The sequence below is a fragment of the Phasianus colchicus genome, chromosome 4 (assembly GCF_987193195.1).
Source record: "Phasianus colchicus chromosome 4, bPhaCol1.hap1.1, whole genome shotgun sequence".
Classification (NCBI taxonomy): Eukaryota; Metazoa; Chordata; class Aves; order Galliformes; family Phasianidae; genus Phasianus; species Phasianus colchicus.
In genome coordinates this window covers 63,619,705-63,644,633 of record NC_143439.1, presented here as the reverse complement: position 1 = coordinate 63,644,633, position 24,929 = coordinate 63,619,705, and the positions used below count along the sequence as shown (strand labels likewise).

At 42.6% G+C, this 24,929-nt stretch overlaps 1 protein-coding gene across 6 annotated transcripts in view; it reads right to left on the bottom strand.

The window, feature by feature from the left end:
* SLC75A1 (solute carrier family 75 member 1) overlaps positions 1–24,547 on the bottom strand; it is a 29,990-nt gene extending 5,443 nt beyond the window's left edge. For 2 of the 6 annotated variants that reach the window (XR_016466227.1, XM_090139732.1), the window contains exons 1-10: positions 20,741–21,254; positions 18,292–18,481; positions 16,074–16,170; positions 12,577–12,680; positions 11,468–11,626; positions 9,001–9,189; positions 4,520–4,628; positions 3,613–3,724; positions 2,166–2,274; positions 442–532 (exon numbers count right to left, since the gene is read on the bottom strand). Coding sequence is in view for 4 of the 6 variants with exons in the window: in XM_090139732.1 (XP_089995858.1) it covers positions 442–532; positions 2,166–2,274; positions 3,613–3,724; positions 4,520–4,628; positions 9,001–9,189; positions 11,468–11,626; positions 12,577–12,680; positions 16,074–16,170; positions 18,292–18,481; positions 20,741–20,829 (1,249 nt within the window). In the remaining 2 variants the exon portion in view is untranslated. Of the gene's footprint in view, positions 1–441; positions 533–2,165; positions 2,358–3,612; positions 3,725–4,519; positions 4,629–9,000; positions 9,190–11,467; positions 11,627–12,576; positions 12,681–16,073; positions 16,171–18,291; positions 18,482–20,740; positions 21,266–21,422; positions 21,655–21,722; positions 22,157–24,170 lie in introns of those variants that run through there. The other 4 variants (XM_090139733.1, XM_090139734.1, XM_031588318.2 and 1 more) reach the window with 4 other exon arrangements.
* Positions 24,548–24,929: the final 382 nt, after the last annotated feature.

Sequence of the window (24,929 nt, the reverse complement as noted above, 5' to 3'; positions counted from 1 at the left end):
AGTTGGCAGTACTGGGAATATCTAAAGTCTCTCTTTTTTTTTTTTCTTCCTGCTATGCACTTCAGCAATGCTCCATCACAGATAAACCCAAATCATTTATAGCTGTTTCCCTGAATAATGAAAACCATAAAGAAATGCTCTCTTGGTGCTTTTCTTGAGATGAGCATTCACTGAATATTTTTCTTCTAAGATCTGCTGAAAGAGAAGGAAAAAAACCTCAAGAGCCCCACAGTGAGATGGGACAGCAGGAGCACTGGGGATGCCTTCAGCCATCACCATGGCAACTTCCTTGGATACAAACAGCATCAGAAAACAACAGACACTATTCCTCTTAGATTTAATAAACAGAAACATCAGCTTCTGTTACATAGGTTGAAATAAGACATGCAGCTTTTTTCTTTTAATATGCAGAAAAATTCCTTGTGTTTTTGAATAGCTCACCAAACGAGTACAGCAACAGTCCAGCGCTCAGCAGGGTCACATTTGCAGCCCATCCAATTAACAGGAATGCTGGAATCAACAACAAAATGGCCTGCAGAATGGAGGAATCACAGCATTACATGTAAGCCACCCTTGTTACAGCCTAACCCCAAGCATCCCACCACATCTCTTCTGCTGATGGCTTACACTTAGACCAGAAGCAGAAAGCCCTTTCTTCCTGAATGGACATTTTAAATTTAGCTGGATGGCCACACATAGGCACAATTCACCTCTCAGTTCTCTCACTATCACACTGCAGACAATCCATGTGCTGAAGTCACCCCTGTCAGTTACAGCCCATAACTGATTTTCTGCAATTGAAAAAAATCTGATTGGGCACTTCTTTCACATCATTTACTTTTTTCCCCCTCCTCATGCTGAGTTGAACAGTCCAGAAAACTCACTTTAACTCTTTATCTCCTGAGCTAAACCAAGAGATGAAAAAGCTTGCAAGCAACAGGACTACAGCTCCTCAGTTTTTTCTCAGCAGTGCTGGCTGACTCAAAGGAACACATCCTGCCCTTGAGCTTTTGGAGTCCGTACTTATGGAGCCAAGAAGAAAAAATGAGGGGAATGGCATTTGAAATGGATTTGCTACAAGAGAAACCAACATCATTTCTTTCTTCCAAGAGATGACTCCAGTTCCCCTGCCATCTCTCCCTCATATACGTAACTGATCTGTTTTTTTTCCTATGAGAGCTAAGAGCTGCTGCACATTTCACAACTGAATGTTGTAATTCCACTCTCATTGAATGTCTCATTTTGATAACTCAGTTTTAAAGCCTGTTGTAACTGCTGTGCCAAGAGAAGACACATAAGCCATACAATACAGGTTCGTAAAGGAATCGCCAGAATTACTACAGCAAAAGGAGGAACTCCCATACAAGCTGCTCAAGCCACATGCACCTGCAGGATGAGCATCCAGGGGTCAGCAGGACCTGCACAGTGCATGTGTGTGTTTACAAACAGCCATTGGCCAGCTGAGCTAACTGATCTCAGCAAAGTACCCACACCTCTCTGTGCAGAGAAGAGGAAGGAAGGAGAAATCAGCAGGGTGAGCCTCGCCTTGCATAAACTGCAGTACAGTGGCAGCAAACGCAGCGGGGTTACAGAAAGCATAGAGGAAGTGGATGCAGAGGATAAAGCGGTGCTAGCAGGGCTGTGCCAGCTTTCTTTCACAGGGAAATGTTTCCTCCACAACACAACGGGCATATCCTATGTTTTGCCCGCCAGGGAGCAGGATGAGGGTGGTTTCATAAGCAGAAAGACCTTTCAAGAAAAACCAGAAAGGCGTGACAGATCAGCTATGAAGCTGCTTTAGTAGTTTCAGTGTCTACACTGGAAGAGAAAACTTTGAAACAAAGCATAATCTTTGCAGCATTCTACTCAACTTGCATAGATACTGTTCACATTTCCTACTGCAGCTATCCATAAAGAACTTAAAGTTTCAGTCATAGCATAGCTGATATGCTAAGAAATGCCTCTGATATTCCCAAGTTCAGTTAGAGCAATAGTTGTTTATCATTCACATCTAGAAGTCATTTAAATGAAAACAGATGATAGATTTCTTTTGATCAGAGAAGTACAGCTATAGCCTCCAACCATCCCTCATTGCTCTCAAGACTGAAAATGGATGCATCAGATTTGTAGGGGAAAAGAAAGAAAATATTGACATATATATTTACCCTTTTTACGGCTCTGATTTCATTTCCTGGCTTTATTCGGCGAGCATAGCCTCCCTGGATCACAGCCATTGTTATTCCAATAAAGAAAAACATCTTGCCCTGCTGCATACTGGAAGGGAGGCAAAAACAGTTGACACAGTCATGCATACAGCATTCCACCCTGGGATTGGCAGGTGCAGTGCTGACCCTCTCCTGAACGTGAGAGAGAAAATGCTTTTAGGTGTTCACACGGGCAGTGCAAAGCTCTTAATATAGCTGACATTAATTTCCATGGTAGGAAAATAGAAAGAAGGTAACAGCTGAGATCTTATGTGGAGATGGGATGGCTGCCAGCAAGTACTGCAGTGCTCTCTTGGAGTACAACGATGGAGCATATCTGTACTAGGGTGGCTCACAAAGAACCAAGCCCTCACCCTGTGCCATGGAAGCCCCTCTGTATGCACTGAGCTGTTGGCTTCTGAGCAGTGAGCACTTTGCTTTCTCACAACTGCTGTCACTGCTCACGTAGAGATTGACTGAGGATCAAGGCACAGGATGGACACTGGCACAGTGCTGATCGTGGATCACACTGGGAAGCATGCATTAGCACTCCCTCCATCCTCAGGAAATTCTTCCAGTTTCACCTCTCTTAGCTACTTGACCATGCAGATATTTGCAGCTAAAGTTCTCACCTCTGTAACAACTTGTCTGTTACACAGCCCGTACAGTCAGCATTAAGCTGTACATCACACCACATGGCTATGCTGAAAGGACTGTGCAGAAGCAGGCTTAGCACACTAAAGACCTTTCCTTGTTGCACACACATTCGTTAAGCCACAAAGCGTAATGAAAGACAGACATGGAGAGATGAAACAGAATCCTGAGAATTACTCAAAGGAAAGGATGGACATGAGGAATCAAGCTGTCAGATCATGTTCCTGGCTGGAAATCTTCCTATGAGCTGGCAGGAAAAGTATTTCAAGCTGAGCTTCTTTTAGTGGATTCTATTCTCTTTCTTCTCTAGTGTCTGACTAAAGGCAATCAAATACCATATGCAACACAGGACTCAGATGAGCAACAGTTAAATAGCTATTCCTTCATCCTTGGCCTTCTTGTGTTCTGATACTGAAGAACTCTTCTGGGGAGGAAGAGAAAAGGTTCTTTGCAAATCAATCGGTACATTCCCCCAGCTGTAGATAATTCAGGAGCTTTAATTTAATCTTGTGTATTGACTTTCTTTTTAGGTCCTAGATGTTATGAATTCAATGAGTATTTCCTGTTGTGATAAATAGCATGCCTATTTTTTCTTAAATTCTTCCTGCAGAGCCCACGTGGAACTGAATGCAGTGATTGCTTTTTGCCTATTACTAACCTCAGGGTCTCACTTGAAAATAAAAGACCTTAAATTAAGATTTTGGAAAATATCTTAAATAAAATAAACAACATTTATCTTTTAAGCATAAAATACCTGCTGAACTGGAATCTCTGGTGAGTAAGAAAACTCAGTGTATACTCCAATCCAGAAAACAGGAAGAGGTACAGGAAGTAAGCCAGGCCCAAGATTTTGAGGTTCTGAAGATCTAAACAAAGAAAACCCCCAGAAAAAGAAAGTTATGGTGGTATTTTTCAGGCATTACTTGAAAATATAACAGCAATAGTGGAATAACATTTAATAAGGAAACAAGGAACATTTAACAAGAAAAAGGATCTTCACTTTAAATATCCATACAAGACATGCCACAGAATGGCTTCTCCACATTTCCTCCCCTCTTGTGAGAAGAGAGCCAAAAAACCTGATCTCTCCCTGTGTCACAGTGCTCTCACTCACCCAGTCCAGTTCCTCTGCCTCACATTTGTGCTGCTATATGTCCCGTGATTTATTTCTCTTTAACCAGTACCTGCAAGCAGTCTAACACCTGAATGCTGCTTTCAGGACAAGATTGGCTAAAGCAGAGCCAATGTGCCAGGTGTACCTAACAAATCCTGATTTATGTTCTATGGTTTAAATAATTCAATGAATGGAAATGTCCAGCTTACACCCCACATCTCCATACCCCAAAATAAGAAAAATCGGGCTGAAGTTTCCTGGTTTGCATACTCAACTGCCCATTACTCATGCCTCTGCCTTTATAAAGCCCTCCACTTACTGCAGCCTACCCCAGCTAGCCCCTGCCTGAAGGACAAGGGAGCAGCAAGTCAGATACCCTCAAAACACTGATCTCTAAAACCAGCCTGAGTACATAAATCAAGAGAGTGAGTTGTAGAACAGTTAACAAAGTGCTGCTTCCAAAACTGCATGACTAAAATCTCTGAACAGAAACCACCTCCACATACAAAAAGACATCCAATCTAACAAACAGCCAGCTAACACTCACTCTGATCTGAAGGGGCCTCCTTTCCTTGGGTGACTGCAGAGAACCGAAATAAAGCCAAAGGACTGAGCAGGTCAGCTGCTGCCTGAAACCCGGTTGTCACAGAGGAGACCTGATCAAACAAAGAAGTTTATTTCAAAAACTGACGTAATTATTGCTGCAAGGAATTGACAGGAACATTCAAAAGTGCTTTGATATATAAATAAACTACCTGAAATGAAACAATGCAACTGCTATTGAAATCTGAGTGACACACAGTAACATCCCAGACTTTCTGAACACAGAACAGTCTCCAGCGCTATAACCAGAAGGCGAAGCACTGATAGCTGTTTTCTCTGGAAAAAGAAAACAGATTTTTCCCTGAGTTCCCTAAAAAGCAGTGTATGGGAACTGTTGATCGCAGCTGAACCTCTGATTGACCACCTGAGGCAAGCAATGAGTCAGCCACGGGAGCACAGGTTAAGGCAGTTCACCTGGACTACCAGGAAGGGGTGGAGCCTGTCTGCACCTCTCCTAGACCCCATTTAAGGGCTGATTGCCACTGGAGAAGGATTTCTCTCTGGAGATCACTCCTTGGGGAGCTTACTGTGAGCCTACAACACTGGTAAGCCTAACTTTTCTGTATATTTATTGAGCATCCAATGCTTTATAACATTTGTGTGCTTGTTGATCTTACAAGCAGAAACAGCCCGTTCTCCACAGCCCAAAGGTGGCTTGATTTGGTGGCTTTTCTCATCATCTCTCCTGTCCAGTAAACGTGTGTTGAGTAAATACTGGCACACCTGCCTGCAAGCTCATGGGAAGGTGAGGATTTGCAGTGTACTACAGCTGTGAGAACAGCAGGTGTAGCAGTGCATCAAGTGACAGCCTGTGTGGGACTGGTGGTTCTTTTAGCCATGCAGTGACATCTCCTGGGGAAGCAACAGAAAATACCATTTTTAGAGAGTCATTCTTCAGAGATATTTCTTGTGAGATTCTGTACAGCAGTACTGTGTGGTTTCTTCTAGGGAAAACTTATTTTGTAGCACTGCTCAGCTCAACCTAATTTTGTATCCAGCAATGCCATCCCTGCTCCTCATCGGCGGTTCTGGAGATGCTTATTCTTTCATCTGTTAAGAGTTTAATTTTTTGTTTATTTTTATTGTTAAATATGAAATATACATCCATATAAAAACATACTCTGCAAATCCTTAAGGAAATATCTCCCTTTGAAACAGGAGAATTTAGGCTGTTACTTTGCACAATAGTCACAGGAAGAGAGAATCAAGAATCCCCAGTAGTCACAGCTGGCATTTAACACCCCCAAAGCACTGCACAGGCTTTATGTGATGAGCTTCCTTTTCAGCCCAGCTGGGCAAGGCAGAAAATACTGTCCCTTAAAGGCTGAGACTAAAGGTCACGTTATCTGGGGGACTTCACCTCAGTGCACAGCCTGAAGACTTGCTCTGTAAGAAAGCTGTAAACAAATCAATCTTCAAAATGCTATTAACCCTACCTCTACCTTGTTTTGATAGACAGAGCTTCTGGGCATCCAACAGCATAGCTCTGGAGCCCATCAGTCTCACAACAGCAGTCAGTTCAATACAGCAGGCTGTTATTACATAAAGCTGCTGATCCACACAAGGCAAACTGGGCTATTTATTTCCCCTCCACTGTGTGTACTGCAGAGGGTAAACAGACACTCCCAAGAAAAGTTTCCTCGTGCTTTTATGAGGTCTGTAAGAGGATTTCCTGAAGCTGGCTTGTCGCAATCCTCAGTTCCTGCATTTGTTGGCATCACAGTGTTTGTAGTGCTGCATACAGAACCCAGTAGCAAGTAAGCCTCCTCAAGAATGCCTGCCTGTATTAAAAAACATCTGCACTTTGTATGTACATCTGTATATACTTTGTATATACTGCTACTACAAAGTTGATTTTATCTATGTAGAAATACACTTTTTCTTCTATAATTCTCCTACCTTTGCCCTAGAAGCAATAATCTAGAAATGACTTCATTCACCGATAGATGAAAACTTGCTTACAACTGCTGAAAGCATTCTGCCCCACAAACAACAAAGTACACACTGCCCACTGCTGTGACTGACACACACTGTACTGAGTTTAGATTCTTTGCAGGTTCAAAATCTGCAATGTCTCAACCTGTTTAACCTCTATGCTTATAACTTCTTATTCCAGAATTGTTCAGTTTTATTTCATGATCACCCAAAGCACCTCAAACAGCAGACATTTCTCACGGTGTCTGCTTGCTGCTTTCTTCCATTGCAGAGATATTAAGGACTGTGTCCTGAAGTAACAATGGGTCCAAATGAGGAAGGTAGCCAGGGCATTGCAGCCTTAACCTTTGAATCAGACACTGATTATCATGCATAGAACAGAACCCTTGTTTTATCTTGAATTTGCTAGTGATGCTGCATAGCCCTACGTGTGGTTCTTACATGAGTAGCTGAACACCAGAGAAAAAAAGTTGTAAGACCCTCCCTTTAGCAAGCCAGCAATGCCCACAGCAAGCTTAGCTAAAAATGACACAAAAAGCTCTGAAAGGGTCCAGATTCTACTAGGCACACTTCCATTCAACCCTTCTACCAAACAAGTCATGGCAGCATCTCTTGGCCACCTCGTGTAAGTCTCTGGTCCCTCTTTACCTGAAAAACTTGAGGAATAGTAGGAAAAAGGACAGCAAAAACTCTTTGGGTGAAGTCCCCTGCTTTCTCCCCCAACCCCTTTTCACCTTCCTGGTTTTACAAGTTAATTCCAACATGAATGAAAGAAAGATTTGCTCTTTTCTCGAGCCTCTTGGACTCAAAGGTCCTTGTGGGTTCCTTCCAGCTTGGGGTATTCTATTATTCTTCTATAAAAAGAGGACTGAGAGGAACACAAATATCATGAGAACACAGAATATGTCAAGGAAACAGATGTCTGATCCCACTGATGCAACTTCCTACTGGTTGTCATTACCATTTCCCCCTTTTTAGAGCTATGTCATTCCAGTGCATTCCATTCTGATACTCCAGTAACACCTGCTCCACCACTATCCAGCCAAGTGCCAGGAGGCAGACAACACATCTTCCTTTTCCCTGCCATCCAGAACGTAAGAAAACTGCTACTCTTGCACTCCAGGTGGGAGGACAAACCATGGTCAGCTTAGCAATTAAACACCTTGTCTATTTAGCATGACTGGGATTTGGCCACCTGACCCCAAGAGGAACTGTTAATCCTCCTCTTTTAATACTTGCTGCTGCATGGAGGCACAGTCCAAAGTGCAGGAAGAGAGTATTCATTTTCTTATCATAGTTCAGTCATGTTGACTAACACAGATTAGCTTACCAGTAGAACTCTCAAGAGGATAATGAAATGGGAAGAGGAGTGGTCAACAACCATGCAATAAGGCCCCGTAGCTATTTCTCTCTTCAGCTAAGATGGAATTGTTACAGAACGTGGATTTTACAGCACTTCCTTACAATAAATATGTTGCCATCAGCTCGGAATGTGCAGCTCAAACCAAGAGCAGGATTTTATTTGGAATGCTTAGAAACAGCCAAATAGGAAAGGGGAACAGATGACACATGGAAGAACTCTAAAAACATTAATTAATTAGTTAATTTAAAAAATTGCAGTGCTTTGGAAAGTACACGAACAAACAACTTCATATCAGACACACCCTGGTAGCAAACAATCAGGGAAGGTCTGATGTTTTGCCTGGGCAGGAGCATTGCAGATAAGGTTTGTGAACAATAATTAGTAACAATGAATTCCTTTGGCCATCGAGAGACCAAGCATGATTCAATGGATGAGTGCTGCTTAGAAACAAGGGATGACAGGAAAGATTTGATCCAGCTGAAGACCTCAAATAAAATGTTTTACACAGATACCAAGGACTGAGGTCAGTCTCTCCCACACCATCAAAAGAGAATGTTCCAAGAGACTTTGTATCAGATACATAGTTGGACAGCACCCAGTCACACAACATTAAACCATAATGCTAATAAGTGTCTGTCTCCACAAATCCAAACAGTTGCTGCATTTTAGCATATGTGGATATTTTATGTCTGTGGAAGACAGAACAGCTCAGAAATAAGTCACTGCTACTTCAGTGCTCAAAATTATCAAGCACAGACAAGATAACAGTTAAAAAAAAATTCTAATATATTACTGAGTAACTGGAAGAAGATCCACAGTCTCTGATGCATGCACTGTTATGACTGGCTGAAATTCTTCTCCAGGGAGGCATTACAATCATAGTTTAAAAATTCATCCTCTCCCTCCCAGGTTCCCATTAGCGTTTGACCACAGCAATACCAGCAATTAATCATTCATGCTAACTACAAACATTTCTCATATTGCTCTGTGCTGGGAGGTGATACCATCTTACAACCGCTTTGATAATAGTAAATGCTAGTCCTAGGAATGAGCTAAATTCCTGAGATATTGGCTCAGCCCCTTCTTCACTACATCCAGTATCTCAGCAGTTCTCAAATCCTGCTTACCCGTTTTTCTTTGGGAAGTGTCTCTGGAAGCAAGAAGAAGATGAAAATCAAGTCAGCTGCAGCAAACGTGAGTGCTAATAATGCTGAACGACGATAGAAGACTTCTCCTTTTTCTGTCTCCATGGCTAGATAAGCTCCAATCATGGGACCCAGGGTAAAACCAAGGGAGAAAGCAACACCAATCATTGCCTGCAGAGATACAAACAGACATTGACACGAAGTTTTAGACACCAGTTTGTAAGTTAGCTCAATTCTAAAACTAGGCCCTTGGCATTTGCCTTAAAGAAGTGTAAACATCAAATGTAGCCACCTTGAGGATGTAAGGAATGCACAGCAAACAGCACTGAATGTGAAAAAGCTGTTATTTCCAAATAGCCCATTTTATTTTCATCTTAGCAGCAAAGTGGCAGTGACAAGCTGCAGTTTGATGAAGGGATATCTAGGGATACCATTCCTTGTATGATTATGAATGAAAGGAAATTGAGAAAGGCAAGAATGACTCTCACCTCAGGAACTGCTCAGCCAGCAGATCCTTCAGCCACAGCATAAACTTTAGTAGTGTAAAACTACTACTGTTTTGGAGAAGGAAGGATAGCACCATGGTAGGAAAACACAGTGATCATAGAATAGCCTGGGTTGAAAAAGACCACAATGATCATCCAGTTTCAGTCCCCTGCTATGTGGTGCCAACCAGCAGACCAGGCTGCCCAGAGCCACATCCAGCCTGGCCTTGAATACCTCCAGGGATGGGGCATCCATAACCTCCTTGGGCAACCTGTTCCAGTGCATCACCACCCTCTGTGTGTGAAAAACTTCCTCCCAGTATCTAACCTAAACCTCCCCTGTCTCAGTTTAAAACCATTCCCCCTTGTCCTATCACTGTCCACCCTTATAAATAGCCGTTCCCCCTCCTTTTATTTGCTCCCTTCCAGTATTGGAAGGCCACAATGAGGTTCCCCCAGAAACTTCTCTTCTCCAAGCTAAACAAGCCCATTTCTCTCAACCTTTCTTCATAGGGGAAGTGCTCCAGCCCTCTGATCATTTTAGTGACCCTCCTCTGGACCTGCTCCAAGAGCTCTACAATGTCTACAGCTTCTAAATTGATTTGATAATTTTTGAATTTAGAACATAGCAAACAATGAGAGGCTTCTCAGAACTACCTGGGTGTAGTACAGTACTAAAGAGGATTTATTAACTCACCATGAAATCAGCACATAGGAAAGGAGGTAGAAACTGCACATACCAAATGAGAGCTTAGCAGAACACTGATTTGAGTCATTTGTCTCAGTCAAACTGCTTAAGAATACAACAGTGCAGAATGTGCTTCACTTTCTTTAAGAGACATGCTGAGACATATATTCACACATGCAGGACCTAGACTTGTGCCACACCAGGAGACCATTTTCTTGCTTTTTTAGTCTTTAGACTTTACCTGTAGTACTAAACTAAAGGAGGTGAGATCATGTTCCTGTTCTGTTTCAGCCTGCCCAAGTAGCATTCTCTCAGGCAATACTACAGCACAGTTTGGGAATAGCATCAGTCAGGACTCTTTCCAAAAAGCAGAATGAACATGCCTACTCTGCTTTGAAAAAGAAGAGAAGACATAGTTTAGCCATATGGATGTCAGCCATGCTGTACTAAACTACTTGCTCTCAAGCCCTAAAAATAAGATGTGACCCATTTTATTTACTAGTGCTGTATGGCTGTCCTTCCCCATAAATTTATTTTTGTTCACCAGGATTATAATAAATAGTTTGGAAAATTCATTAGCTATCACTGTGAAATCCCCTCCCAAGAAGCAGCTGTCCCACATAATGATTTATAATGCTGTTAATAGAGGTTTGGGGCCCTGAGGCTTTTATAAAATACAAGATCTAACTAGCAATCCACAGCCAAAGTTCAGCCTGTAGGGTGTTTCCATCTGGTCTGCTGCCTTTTAGAAGAGGAAAGGGCAGCTGTTTGTAACACTTGCTGCTCAGTCAGCCAAACACCACATCCACCACCCGCCGAGCCCAGATCCTAAAGTCAGTGCATCATCCAATGAAGGCAGGAGGCATATTGGGCAGTGCTGCTGCACTTCCACAGAAAGGTTAGAAAAATGGGTTGTCCTATAACTGGGCTCCTGTTACCAAAATCGGGCCATTCTGAGATGAAAGATCTTTCATTTTCTCAGCTGTTATAATTGGGATTAAAGTTATCAACAGGAGTAATAGATTTAACACTTAGGTCTGTAGCTGTTTTCACATCTAGGACACCTGCACTTCACTTGTAGGTAAAAGTCATTGACAAGTACAGGCTGAGAGCTCACCAGCAAAGTGACCTGGCATGTTTTCAAAAGCAACATAATATTAAAGTCATGTTTTCACTTGATCAATGAACTCACATCTGAGGAAGACAGCCTGAGCATTTGAAATCAATTAAGAGAGAGCCAATAAAGCCAAGTATGTATCTCACATGTGTTACTCACCATGCCCTTGCTCCGTGCTTTTGGAGAGTGCAAGTCAGCAATTATAGCTGTGCAGAGGCTGACATTCCCTTTGCTTATTCCACCTATCATCCTGGAGAGAAGAAAAACGCCGAAAGACCGAGATGCAGCCCATAGTGCATAAGATGCTATCAAACCCATCTGCAAGCAAGAAAGGGTTTCTTATAAAGGGCAGGAAAATGTATCTTGTTTTTGCACATTTTCCTGCTCAACATTTGTTTTGTTTGTTTTGTTTTCCTGACTTTCAACAGCTGCTCCAAAAACTATACAACAGACACACATGAATATACTGATACTGGCAATATCCTGGAGAGCAATACAAAAGAGTAGAAACAAAGCCACAAAATCTCCATGTAACTGTGAGACTACCAATAGAATTAGAAGATCAAGGAAAACTCAAAGGAGCTAAATCAGTCCAGGTATAAGACCACCTTAGTACATGCTGTTCCATTTGTTCCCAAGAGAATTTTGAGTTCAAAATGAGAGCTCACAGGTCTAGCCACTAAATTTCATAATCAATCGTAAACACATATACTTCTTTAGCTCAGTCTCCACAGCCCTACAGGACAGCTGGCTTTGGATATCAGTCATAGCTAAGTTCCATCATGTATGTATGTACATGCTTCTGTAACTAGAGCCCTGTACTTTGGCAAGTTTTGAGAGAAAACTTCTTGAAGAATGATCATTTCCATAAGAAAAGTAATATAGGACTGCCTAACCAACAAACCCCAGGCTCTCTGAAACAGGTCATGAAGTGATCAGCCCTCGGGCACTTGGGGAATTCAATATACAGGGATTACGTCTCACATTTGCAAACTGTACATCTGAAGTCAGACTCTCATACGCAAAGGTAAGGAATTTTGGAAAATCCCAGAAACAGGTATTTTGGTGCCTTTTATGTACAACTATAGATCTGGGAACTTCAGTTTAAGCAATCTGTTTTGGAAGTGTAACCTAAGTGACTTGGCAGGAAGTCAGCAACCACCAGATCTAGAAAACTGAAGCTCCCATCTTCTGTGCTAGCCACAGGACCATAGTGCCTTCAACTGCATAGTGAAATAACATGACTAGAACCAGTGTGAGACACATACCGCTGTCATCAAGATGACTGGCCTTCTGCCCAAGCAGTCTGACACAGCTCCAGTGAGGGGAGAGGAGAAAAACTGAAGGATGGAAAACATTGAGCCAATCAGACCTAAAAAAATAAATAAAAAATAAAAATGCATATCATCAGATGTGCTGCCTTCATCTTCAGATACCAAGTCAAACTGTTCCAGACCTATCATTCATTATGTCCATTAAAAACACACAATTAAATGTAGAAAAACATCTACAAAAAATAGCATAGTCTCTGAAACCAAGTCACCCTCAGAACACTGATGTTCCATTGTTATTTCATTGAGTAGGCAAATCCACAGACAGACCAGAGTAATAGGGATAAGCTGGATGAGTCACTGGTTACTTCATGGGTGAGGAGTGGTTTGAAACTCACTGGTTATAATGGTACACAGATTTTCCAATGTTTTCCAAACTGACTTCATATATTTTCTGTTCCTAATGCAGAGATAATGCAGCCTTTAATAGTCATTAATTCTTTTAAGAATTTTTTTGATTGTTTGAACCTGATTCTGCCACGTATAATTAGCTTTCCTTTCCTTCTTATCATGGAAAGAAGGACATAAGCACTGCTGTTAGAGAGGCACACTAAGAGGTCAGAGTGATTCCAACAGACTCCAAGAGTCTTTTGAAATCTGCCTCAAGCTTCTGTGATCTTTAATTCCTCTTTTCTCTTGCCATCTCAATCTTCACATACACATTAATTTGCACTACGCTCTCAACAAGAAGGCAAATAAATGCCTTGCTGTCACAATTTTTCCTCTGAAGAAAAAACTAGGTTATGCATCTCAGATCATCCTGTTATCAAAGCTAAAAAAGACTGAGGAAAGAGAGATGAGAAGTACTGCTCCCACAAAGCTTAAAGGAAGCAGAATAATGATACTGGATACTTCAGGGGGAGCAGTTCCTAACAGCTCAAAAGTCTAAAAGATTCTTATAGTTCCACACACTGACAGTTTAAGTTATGGAGAGAAGTTTTCTTCTTTGTATGCCAAGCACCACAAATGCCCAGCCATGCCAAATACAACAGGAACAAGCTGGGAGCTGGGGGTGACAACACTGGCAGTACCCTCGCTAGCCACAGTGTGGACTGGGCAGAGCAGGGTTCCACAAGCAGAGTCTGTCTGGTGACAGTTTGAGGCAAAACAAGTGGAAATAAGGCTGTACCTATGATACAGCTTAGGTGTGGGCCCAAGCCTGAGCTGAAATACAGCTCCTGAGTCACTGGGCAGAAGGGGTAGGCAGCAGCTGGTCAAGGCAGTTATACTTTGGCAGCCAAGGCAAGAGCCTTGACATCAGCAAGGAAGGTTTCTGTCTTGAAGAGGTTGCAGTCTAAGCAATGATGAAAGACAGCAGAATATACCCTGCACTGGGAGAAATAAGATAACCTTGCAAATATCTTTCCAATTCTGTGCTCTGTGCTGCAGACTGGCAACAGGAAGATTGTGGTGGCCTCTGCTTAACATCGAAGTGTAATGAACCTTTCCACTATAAACATTTAAGGTGCAGTCAGAAAAGATGGGCTGAAAGAGCAGCTGGCTACAACTGAGAAAGCCTGTCCATCTTTCCCTGCTCCTGCAGCCTTGGTCAGCTCTCCAGCGAGCAAATTCAACTCAATCTGGCAGAAAGCTAATCTAGGAAAAAGAAAAGGCTTCCATTGGTTTAGGAAATCAGATGGTTAAGAGGGGCTGTCAGCAAAGCCAGCAGAAGAGATGGAATCAAATGTAGCATCCACTCTCACTGCCCACAGCTGTCAGGTAATTAGTGGACATTCCCATCATTGCCCATTACAGCTCCTAAACGCTTTTCTCCTAAACAGACAATATCAAGAGGTAAAAGCTTCCTTCCCGAGACAAACATTTTATCTGTGTGTTCCCAGCTACATGTTATATTTTCTTCAATGAACAAAAGGGTCAGGTCAGGTGGATCTCTCTGGAAAGAGAAAAGAGATTTCTCCTTCCCCGTGAAAGTCACTGAGCCAAACCCAGGGATATAGCACTCCCAGGAACGCAGGACACAGCAAGGAAAGTGAAAGGCAGCAAGTTGGACATGACTGTGAGCTCCAGTCCCTTGTTTGAGTAGAGCCTGACATTGTGAGGAGCGAGGAGGAGGAAGCCTGCAGCCAGAGACAAAACAGTTTCTGAGGGATTAAACTGTTTCCTACCATTCAAAGCCAGTAATCTGAATGAATGTGAGCACTGGGTTTCCCATACAACCTATGTGGGAGCTTACCCATCTTGGAGTGTTCTAGTGACAGCAAAGGATTTTGGACCCTACAGGTCAGCAGCTCTGTATTTAATAGGACTAATAAGACCTAGAAGCAGTGCTGCACTATAGCTGCCTAGGGGAGGTAGGACTTGAACTCACAGGTTTCCAATTCCGGTGTTTCCTACTGACTGATCTCCAATCAGTTGTGAAAGGAGAGTAATTTCTGTGACCATGCAGGGTCTAGCACAGCAGGCTCCTAACTCTCAGCTAGCAGTCCAACAATAAGGCCTATATTTCTGAAACAATCTGAAGAACAAATTAGGATACTTCAGGTTAAAAGGGACCTCTGAAAAAAGTCAGTCCAGTGGCTTACAGGATCAACTCTGAGGTCACTGGTTCATCCTGTCAGTTTGAGAACATCTGAGGATGGAGACCACAACACCCTTCTGGGCAGTTTGCTCCACTGACCATCATCACTGTGAAAAAGTTTCTCCTTATTTCCAGCCTGAACATCTCTTCCTTTAGACCTATGCCTTGCTGCCTCGCCTGCTACCATGCACTTCAGTAAAGAGCTTCATAGCCTTCTCCACAATCCTTCCATTGTTACTGTAAGGCTGCCAATAGTTCTAGGCTGCCTCAGCCTTTCCATCTTCACAGCCCTCTGCTGAACTCTCTGCAGTTTATGGATGCCGTCTTTGTACTGAGTAGTACAAAACTGTACACAGTGCACATTATGTGTACTAACAAGTGCTGAGTGGAGGGAGATGATCACTTCCCTCCCTCTGCTGGCCCTGCTCCTGCTCACACTGCCCAAGTGCTTTTGGTGCCCTTGCTGCTGGGCACACTGCAGGCTCATCTTGCTGTTCACCAGGACCCTGAGGACCTTTACAGCAAGGCTGCTTCTTGCCAGTCAGTGCCCAGCCCATATCAACAACAGGGAATAGCCCTTTCCAAGGGCAGGACCTCACATTTGTCCTCACTGAATTTCATGAAGTTCTTGTTGGATCATTCCTCCTGCCTGTCTAGATGCCTCCAAATGACAGAGATGTGCTGTCCAAATAATTCCTCTTTGTTAGTTTTACAAAAACAAAATCATTTATAGCCTACTGTAAGAGATAAAAATATGCTACTTGTGGTAATTTTTTGTGTTTTTCTTTTTGTTTGTTTGCTTGTTTTTGGTCAATTTTTGATCATTCCTCACAACAACATTGAGGTAACTTGAAAATAATGCAATATTTTTTTTATTTTTATTTTAATTCCATACCTCCAAACAAGACACTGTTGTATTTCCTCTCTGGAGGCATTCCAACCATTGCTGCAAACCAGTCCACACCACGTTGCAATGACAAATAGAATCCATCCTGCAAAACAGATAGCTGGGAAATAGAAGCAGGAAGATTGTTTCTCTGCTTTATTTCCAAAGACAGCATCAGAGCTTAGTGAACTAGTCATGATGTTAAACAATTCCTTCTCCTCCTCCCAGGGAAAATTTCCTGTTGTCATAGGCTAAAAATAGCTTAAACTGTGAATGCTAATATGGAACAGGTAATTGAGGATATGTCTTTGGGTGGGCAGATGTCTGGATTAGAATTTTTTAAACTATCAGTCCCACTACTTCTAAAATCTAGACTAAAAAAGGATGTTCCACATCCTTCAATTAATAAAGCAGCCTGAGAGACACTCTATCCCTCTACAGATAGAGTACAGTTGATCTAGACTGGGAGAGCCAGGGTTGTTAGCTCCACAGAAAAGAAGAGGTGGAGAAAAAAAGAATGACTCCTGAGATGAGGAGGAGGGCTTGAAAAGAGGGTCCTGGAAAAAAAGGTGAAAATCCTGGCTAGAAGAAAAACTTTGGAAGCAGAGGAAGATCCCAGTGGTTACAGTCAGGGTTAGAGACAGAATAGGAGGAAAGACAAAGCCTACAGCTGCAGCTGGAGTGGGGCTGGAAAGGGACTCTGAGATAGAGGTGTGGGCTGCAAAAATAATTCTCCCCTGACAACTTCATCTTATCTGCTAACAAACACCTGACAGTGGAAGCCATGAGCAGCTGCACAGCATGGAATCAATACGACTTTCTGCCCTTCATTCCTAGATCAGTAGTCATCTCTCCTCTAAGAACAGATGTTGAAAATAGTGAATGTGATGCTAGGGGTGGGAGAAAGTAGGATCTCCTAAGAGGTGACCCCACAACCTCTCTGGGCAGCCTGTACCAGCGCTCCACCACCCACAAAGCACAGAAGTACTTTCTGATGTATAGATAAAACCTCTTGTGTTCCTGTTTGTGCCTACTGCCTCTTGTCCTGGCACTGGGAACCACTGAACAAAGCTATCCTCTTTGCACTCTCCCTTCAGGGACAAGTCTTTATAGACGTTGATGAAATCCCCATGAGCTTCTTTTTCTTCAGGCTGAGCAGTCCCAGCTCTCAGCATCTCCAGCAGAGGTGTGCCAGTTCCTCCCTTGGTCATCTTGGTGGCTTCTGCTGGACTTTTTCTGCAAGTCCATGGCTCTTTTGTATTGGGGGGTGCAGGGCTGGACACAATACTCAGGTGCAGCCTCACCAACACTGAGTTGAGAAGAAGGATCATCTTTCTTCATCAGCAGTGCTTTGCCTAGAGCAGCTAAGAATACCATTAGCCTTCTTGGCAGCAAGGACATGTCGTTGTTCCATGCTCAACTCGGTGTCCACCAGAACTGCTTTCCAGATGGATGTCCCCAGCACGTCCTGGTGCCTGGGCCTGTTCCTCCCCAGCTGCAGGGCTCGGAACCTCTTGCTGAACTTCAGGAAGTTCTCATCAGCCCAGCTCCTCAGCCTATCCAGTCCACCCAATTCAGTCCTTAGCTACCACTGGTGAATGAATTATGAAAACCTCTTAGGGACTTCTTGCTGATACCACTGCTCTCAGCAGCCAGATGATAAGGGATGGATTTTGCATACAATAATGTATGATTCAATTACGGAGCACATCATGCATTTAGGCATTAGCGTCTGGCTCTTTGTTTTGATAAAAGAGCCTGGGGGAAACTAAGTTATCAGCTAGATACAAATGCATCTTATACTGCAGCCAGATCTTCTATATCCCAGTTTTCAGAACTAAACGGCACTCAAAAGCAACACACATTATGACACATGAAAGCATTCATCTTTTAGATGACATGAAGGTCATTGCAACAAACAACCAAATGAATAGGAAGAGCCAGGGCCAGTATAAAGTAATTACAAAGAACAGCCGACAGGAAATAACTGAATTTTCCCTTAGAACAAATCTCTCATTTCAGTGAAACAGCAAGAAAGAGGAATCTTACCTAAGTTCACAAAAAAATAAATATAAAAAATAATCACTCCACGAACAGTTTAAATGTGCTGGATGTTGTTTTGCCTACAGCTATTTGGGTTGCCCTGAAACAAAGGAATTTTCTTCTATCCTTCCTTAAATGTCTCATGCCTAACATTTTCAGCAAGCTGCCTTCCTCTATTGCTTACCTCAGTCTGGCTGTAATAATCAAGGATGGAAGGAAACAATGGCAAAATGAGAGCAAATCCCAACAAGTCGATGAGGAGTGCCAGGAAGACAATTGTAATAACATGACTGCAGTTCTGCTCTTGCTTGTCATCGGCGGAGCTGCTGCTGGCTTCTCTCTCTCTCAGAGCCATGTTCCCAAGTGCTCTGATCCTAAAAAATTACATTTATATCCAGTTAACAGAAAACATTTTGCAGGCTTTTCATAACAGTATTTTACTGATTCATTCTTGCTTTTTATGGATCTCATAATAGTAAATACAAGTTATGGCCATATTAAACTACCTGGTTTTCAAAGGGAACAGGACTTCATCTGTCTAGACTTGGTTCTTAGCTCGGTACCAAACTTATCCTCATGAAAACCGAGCAACAAAGGCAATAAGATTATAAACTCTTTTAGAGAAACATCCTAAATATAGTATAGGACTAAGGAGCATTTAAAGTTTGTTAACAAGTGAGTAAGCTTTACCAAATGTTTTAAATTCAGCATTACTGTAAAACAGACAAGGTGCTCTCATTTTGATTATCTGCATTCAAGTAACTAATAGACTTCTTATGCCTTCAGAGTACACTGTAAATGACTACAGTAATACCACTTGATAAGAAAAAAAAGAAGGTAAACTTCCAAACTATTGCAGGAATGCTGCCCTCGGGACAAATCCTGCACAGCTGGACAGCAGCAGATGCTTCAGAAAAAAGACAACTAGTTTTTGAAACTTTCTCTTCTTAATTTCTGTCTGACAGCCACTGACAGGATATGAACTGGGGCATCAAATGACTGAGGCAGCATTTCAGTCTGTCAGAATTATCAGAACTATCAGAAGGAACTCTCTCTTTGAAAACATTCCAAAACAGTGTTAAAGACCTAAACAAGGATGCAGACATTCAGTATTTAACAAATAAAAAAGTCAGGCCATATTCTGAAAAACTTCCACTTCAACAAATATCAAACACACAGAGCAATACAAAAACTGTGAATTGCAGATTTGTAAAACATTACAGTACATCTTCGTAACAAGACAGTGAAGCCCCATACACTGCAAAAATCCCTGAATATTTGTTACGTTAAAAGAGGAAAAAAGGAAACTGTTTAATTCAGCTGAAAGTCCAATACCAAAAAAAACCATTGGTTTTAATAAATCAGGACAGAAAACACTGAGCACATTTTTATACAAATCCTATCCTAGACAAGACATACCGTATTCGACATGCAAGATACTGTGTATATATAACATCCTGCTATACTAACTGAAGATCTAACACTTTGTTATGCTCAGTTATAAATATTTCCATGACATTTCCTTACTTGTGGATTCAATTTACCAGCACTGAAGTGCTGTTAAAGTTCAAACACCATGAGGTAACCATGGAAGGGGGCCACATGCAATCTGTTTAAGTTGGCATAATACATTTAAATCTGCTGGTGAGCAGAGTTTGGGTGTGTTCAGAACCAACAAATAACAGTTCGGTTGTGTTCAGGACCATAGAATCATAGAATATCCCAAGTTGGAAGGGACTCACCAGGATCATTGAGTCCACCTCCTGGCTCCACACAGAACCTCCCAAACCCAAACCCAATGTCTGAGAGCAGTGTCCAAACACCCCTTGAGCTCCAGCAGCTCAGGGCTGTGCCCACTGCCCTGGGCAGCACTTTCCATGCCCACCGCCCTGTGGTGCAGACCCTTTCTCTAACCCCCAGCAGCCCCTCCCCTGACACAGCTCCATGCCGTTCCCTCAGGCCCTGTCGCTGTCAGGCAGAGCAGAGCTCAGCGCTGCCCCTCCGCTCCCTGTGAGGAACAGCAGCTGCCATGATGCCTCCCCGCAGCTTCTCTGCCCTGTGCTGAACAAACCAAACAACTTCAGCTGCTCCTCATGTCTTCCCCTCCAGACCTTTCTTTGTAGTTCCCCTGTGGACACTCTCTAACAGTTCTTTGTTCTTTTTGTACTGTGGTATGCCAAACTGGACACAGTAAACTCCCAAATCTCTATCAGCAGGGTTGCCTCCTGAGTCTTGTCCCCAAGTTGGTACGTAGAGCCATGGTTGCTTCTTCTCAGGATCAGAATTTGGCACTTTAAACTTTGTGCAATATCCTTTTATTTAAAATGATATGTCATCAACACTACAAATACTTTGCAGTACTTACTTACCCAAAGGACTTAAGAGTCTCTGGAACCCAAAGCAGACATTTGTTTAGACAAAATCCTTGGCTCTGAGTCTGCCTAGCCAAGGGATGGGTTCACTATGGCAACGTCTATCTTGTTTTTCCTAACAATTTGTGTATTCATTCACAGAACTGTATCGCCAAGCTGAACTTTATTGCAATGTTCCTTACGTAGGGTGACATCCTTTACACATAAATCACTGCCATTTCAGCTTGTGTGCAGCTTGAACCTGCTGATGCCAGCACTGACCTTTCAGGTAGCAGAGTTTGGGCTACATGACTGCAATTTCCCTTACACAACCTTCCAAAGCACTCCATCTTTCTGCCTTTGTGCTCCATAGCTTTTGTAGCTCCAACCTCTCCATATTTTTTTGTTGTTGTTGTTTCTTTTTTTTGTTTTTGCTAGGCAGGAAACCACAAAACATTTTATTAGGCCCCGGCATCCCATCAGCAAAAACAAAGCACTTCACCTCGACCGTAACACTTGATCCTTGTGAGTCACGGTTTAATGCAGGAGGGAGATCTGCTCCCTCGGCTGTTCCACGTTCCTGATCTCTCCACCACCTGGAGGCCCGGCCTCGCCACCCGATACTCCCTTACCGACCCTCTTGAAACAGCCCAGCTCTGCCTCGGGGAGGCTCCTCCGAGCGTTTAACAAAGTCCTGGCTCAGCTCAAGTGCTGAATTTTTTAACCAGGACAAAACTATGTATATATAAATGAAAAAATTCCCAGAGCGGCACAAAAGCAGAGGAAACCCGAGCGGGGGAAGGGGCGGCCCTTCGGAGATGCGTCGTCCTCAGCGTGGACCCGCAGTCCCGGCCGCCGCCCGGGCAGTGCCGCCGATGCGAGGCCGCGCCCGGCCCGGCCGCCCTCCGTCTCTCTCTCTCCCTCCCACCCTCCGGCAGAGCCAGCCCCGCGCCAGGCCACCTACCGCTCCTCCGCCCGCCGAGAGCCGTCCCTAGGGATGCTGCGGGCGGCGGCTCCTCCCCGGCTCTCCTCGGCGCCCGGCGGCCTTCCTCTTCCGGCCGGGGATGCAGCCGTGCGCCCTGAGGAGGAGCCGCCTCCCGCCGCGCCGAGCGGAGCCGCGGTGCCGCGCCGTGCCGACACCGTGAGGGGGCAACGGCCGCCCCTCAAACCGAGCGCCGACCTGCTGAGGAGCGCCGCTTCAGCGGGCTTTCAGTCGCAACTAAGATAGCCCGAGCCCTAACGTGTTGCGAATTTAAATCTTTACCTCACACTGCAGCAGTTCCCTCTTGCGTTAACGATTTTGGCTGTTCCAAGAGAAGAAAGACGTTCTTCTCTTAGTGGCTACATAGTTAGAGCAGCTGTTAGCCAGGTTTTGGTTGGACAGATTTCCGGCTGTCTGAACGACAGAAAAAGGCAAAGTTCCTTTTATTTCTAAAGGGGCTGCTCTAAAGCAAACTGCTGCTTCCTAACATCGAGTTTTAGAACACACAGAATGTGAATATGGTGTTAATACCACTGCCCAAAGCTGTTCTGCTGCCTGACTGTGCCTGGAATACAATGCAAGTATGCGGGCACAAGTGTACTGAAAACATGCATCTTCATCATCTCAACTACATCAGGAAATAAAGCAATGCATTTTTTTTTTTAAAGACCTTCTTGTTCCCTTGAAGGAAACGTATTCCTGCTGGTGATGCTGCTGCTGCTGATACTTACGAACACTTAAATGGGGACCTCACACCTGATGGTGCATTGCAGGTTCCTCAGTAGATAAGATTACCCAAATCTAACCTAAATGTGACATCAGGATAACAATTAGGTCAAACAGAGAGCTGCCGTTCTCTTGCTTATGCGAGCATTTACATACCCAGTTCAGTAGGAAGAAAGGAATTTCATAGGATAGCACCTCACAGTATCACATAATGAATATTAGTACTATGCCAAATACTTAAAGACATCAACCTCTGCCCAGCAGAGGAGTAGGAGCACAGTTGTTGTTTCACAATAAGCTTAATGCTGAGTCTGTAGCATCCTCAGTGCCTCAACACAGCAGAAGCTGGTGGTGGAAAGCAATAGCTTACACGAAATATGGTTACACCGAGGTAGATGACAACTTCTGCAAGACATGACTGGTAACATCGAACTGCATGCTAATTTCAACTGACAACCCAGAAGAGTGAACTTTTGATTAAAAAAAAAAAGCTTTCATGCTTGCATAAATAAGGAAATTTATGCAATTTCTTGCTGAACAGTTTTGTTCTCCCCATTCCTTTACAGTATTTAGAGTGGCTGTTCTCTGGGACAGCTGATGCTGACAGGTAAGCTACCTTGAACAGTCAGTTGAACTGAAGGCAAAATGGTAACTTTCCTTCTTTGTGTGTCTCATTGATTGTAGTTACAGAATAGCTTTGGTTGGTTGTTTTTTCTTTTTCTTTTTTTTCCCCCTTAATTAGTAACAGATTTAAAATTCATAACAGATGCATCACAAAAGGCCAGGAGTTGTTATGACAACTCCTGCTTTAAGAGCAACACCGAGACAAGAGAGTAATTGGTGAACGTGTTCAAGAAACTGAGTTCATCTTGTTCATATGAAAGCCCAGAGCTTCTTAGCCCCTTCTGTGGCATCAGGACACCACATCTGCCTAGCATGGAAAACAACTGGACCACACTGATCATTAAGCTGAGGCAATCCTTTGTTTCTATTCACGTAAACCACTACATGTTATGCATTACTATTATTCCATGGAATACAATACTAAATCTGATACTAAATATTAACAATACTCTTTCTTAAAAGTGCACATGGTAATTTTCATTCAGCATCTCAAGTACTTCTGATTTCAATCTAGCAAAAACAGTTGCATGAATTTATCAGCTGAGATTTCCCTGTCCTTTACCTTCTCTCCTCAGAATCCTAAGATATCCTTGCTCCTTACCTCCTCCCAGTAAATGCACTCTTCCACAAACACTACCATCCCATCTTATTCATGTCTATTTTTTACTTCTCTCTCTCATGGAGGAATAATAAGCAGCTGCAAGAGGTATCAAAACTTGCTGCCTGCCCCAGATCAAAATACAGCTGTCAGACTCTCTGTGATTTTAATACCCAGCTGTGTAAATCCTCTTGAAGCTACTTGCTGTTGGAAAATAAAGTCAGATAAACTGTAATACTTTTTTTGACAGTTTAATTGTGCAAAAGACAAAAACTGAAGATGAAAAGTGCTGATTTATAACATGAAATAAGAAATTAGGTTCCTTCCTCACTGCTTCACTCTTAAGTTCTTGTCTTGAACCAAGAAGTATATATGTATACTTTTTAAGATAATGATAATCTATCTTTTGTTATTTTGGGCAAAGGAAGGAAAAAAAAAATCTCCACGCTGTGCCAAATGGAAATAAAACAGGAGGCACACTAATCTGCTGAGATCTCTTTGAAGTTTCTGGAGATAGCTTTACTGATTTTGGAAAGGAGAACTGAAAATGTATTTTGTTTTCAAAAGTGTGAGTAGATTTCAAATACAGATACCTCATTTGTATGCGACAGGAGTACCTCCCCACTGGTACTCAGTACCCAGCCTGTTTTAATACTGGTATTGCTTTTGTAAACTTGATGTTCACACATTAATTACTTTGTTACAGTTGCAATGAGAGAGCTACTATCTTCAAAGAAAAAACTCTTTTAAGAAACATACATAGGTAAACCTTTAAGTCTTACCTTACAAAGATAGTTCAGCCACGTGTTTAAGTGCAAAGCCAAAGAGTTTAACTCCCTCCCTCCTGGTTTTAGTCATGCTTCCAAGTTTCCTGTGGAAAAACAGCACAAGCAAAACTTTCTAAGACAATCTGAAACAACAAGAACTGTTAAATCAAATTTACTTCCAGCAAACCTTTCTTCACCAACAGCAGATGTTACCATTCCTGAATTACCCACTGGCCAGAAGAGTGCTTTGTGGTGTTTTTCTTTTTTGGTGGGGTTTTTGTAAAGAACCCTGGCTAATTATTTCATTTGTTCTAAGATCTTCTAGTTTGTTCTTTGCATTGATTCTCAAATGTTACTGTGATAGAGGATTTAATTTTTGTAATGCTTTTCTTCAAAACTTATAATTTTCTTTCATGCAAAAAAACCTCTGTCCCTAGATTTATCAACAGATTACAATGAATGTCTGAGTTATGACCTAGTTTAGACTAGCACCTTCAAACAACTGTAGTGGTCTTTGTTTCAATTCAATGTTTCCTCACAAGCAAAGTATTTTAAAAAGTGCAAGAAGTATTTACTGGCTCTACTTGAAAAGCAGATGTTTTCCACAGTTGTGCTAGGCAGTTCACTGTAATTACACACATATGATAAAACAAACAGAAGAGAATTAAAGAGGTTACTGTCAACTTAAATCAGATGTTTACAAATATGCTGAGGAATTGTAGTTAACTGCCTTAGATAACCAAGAATTCGAGAGCTCAATTCAATCCAAAAATT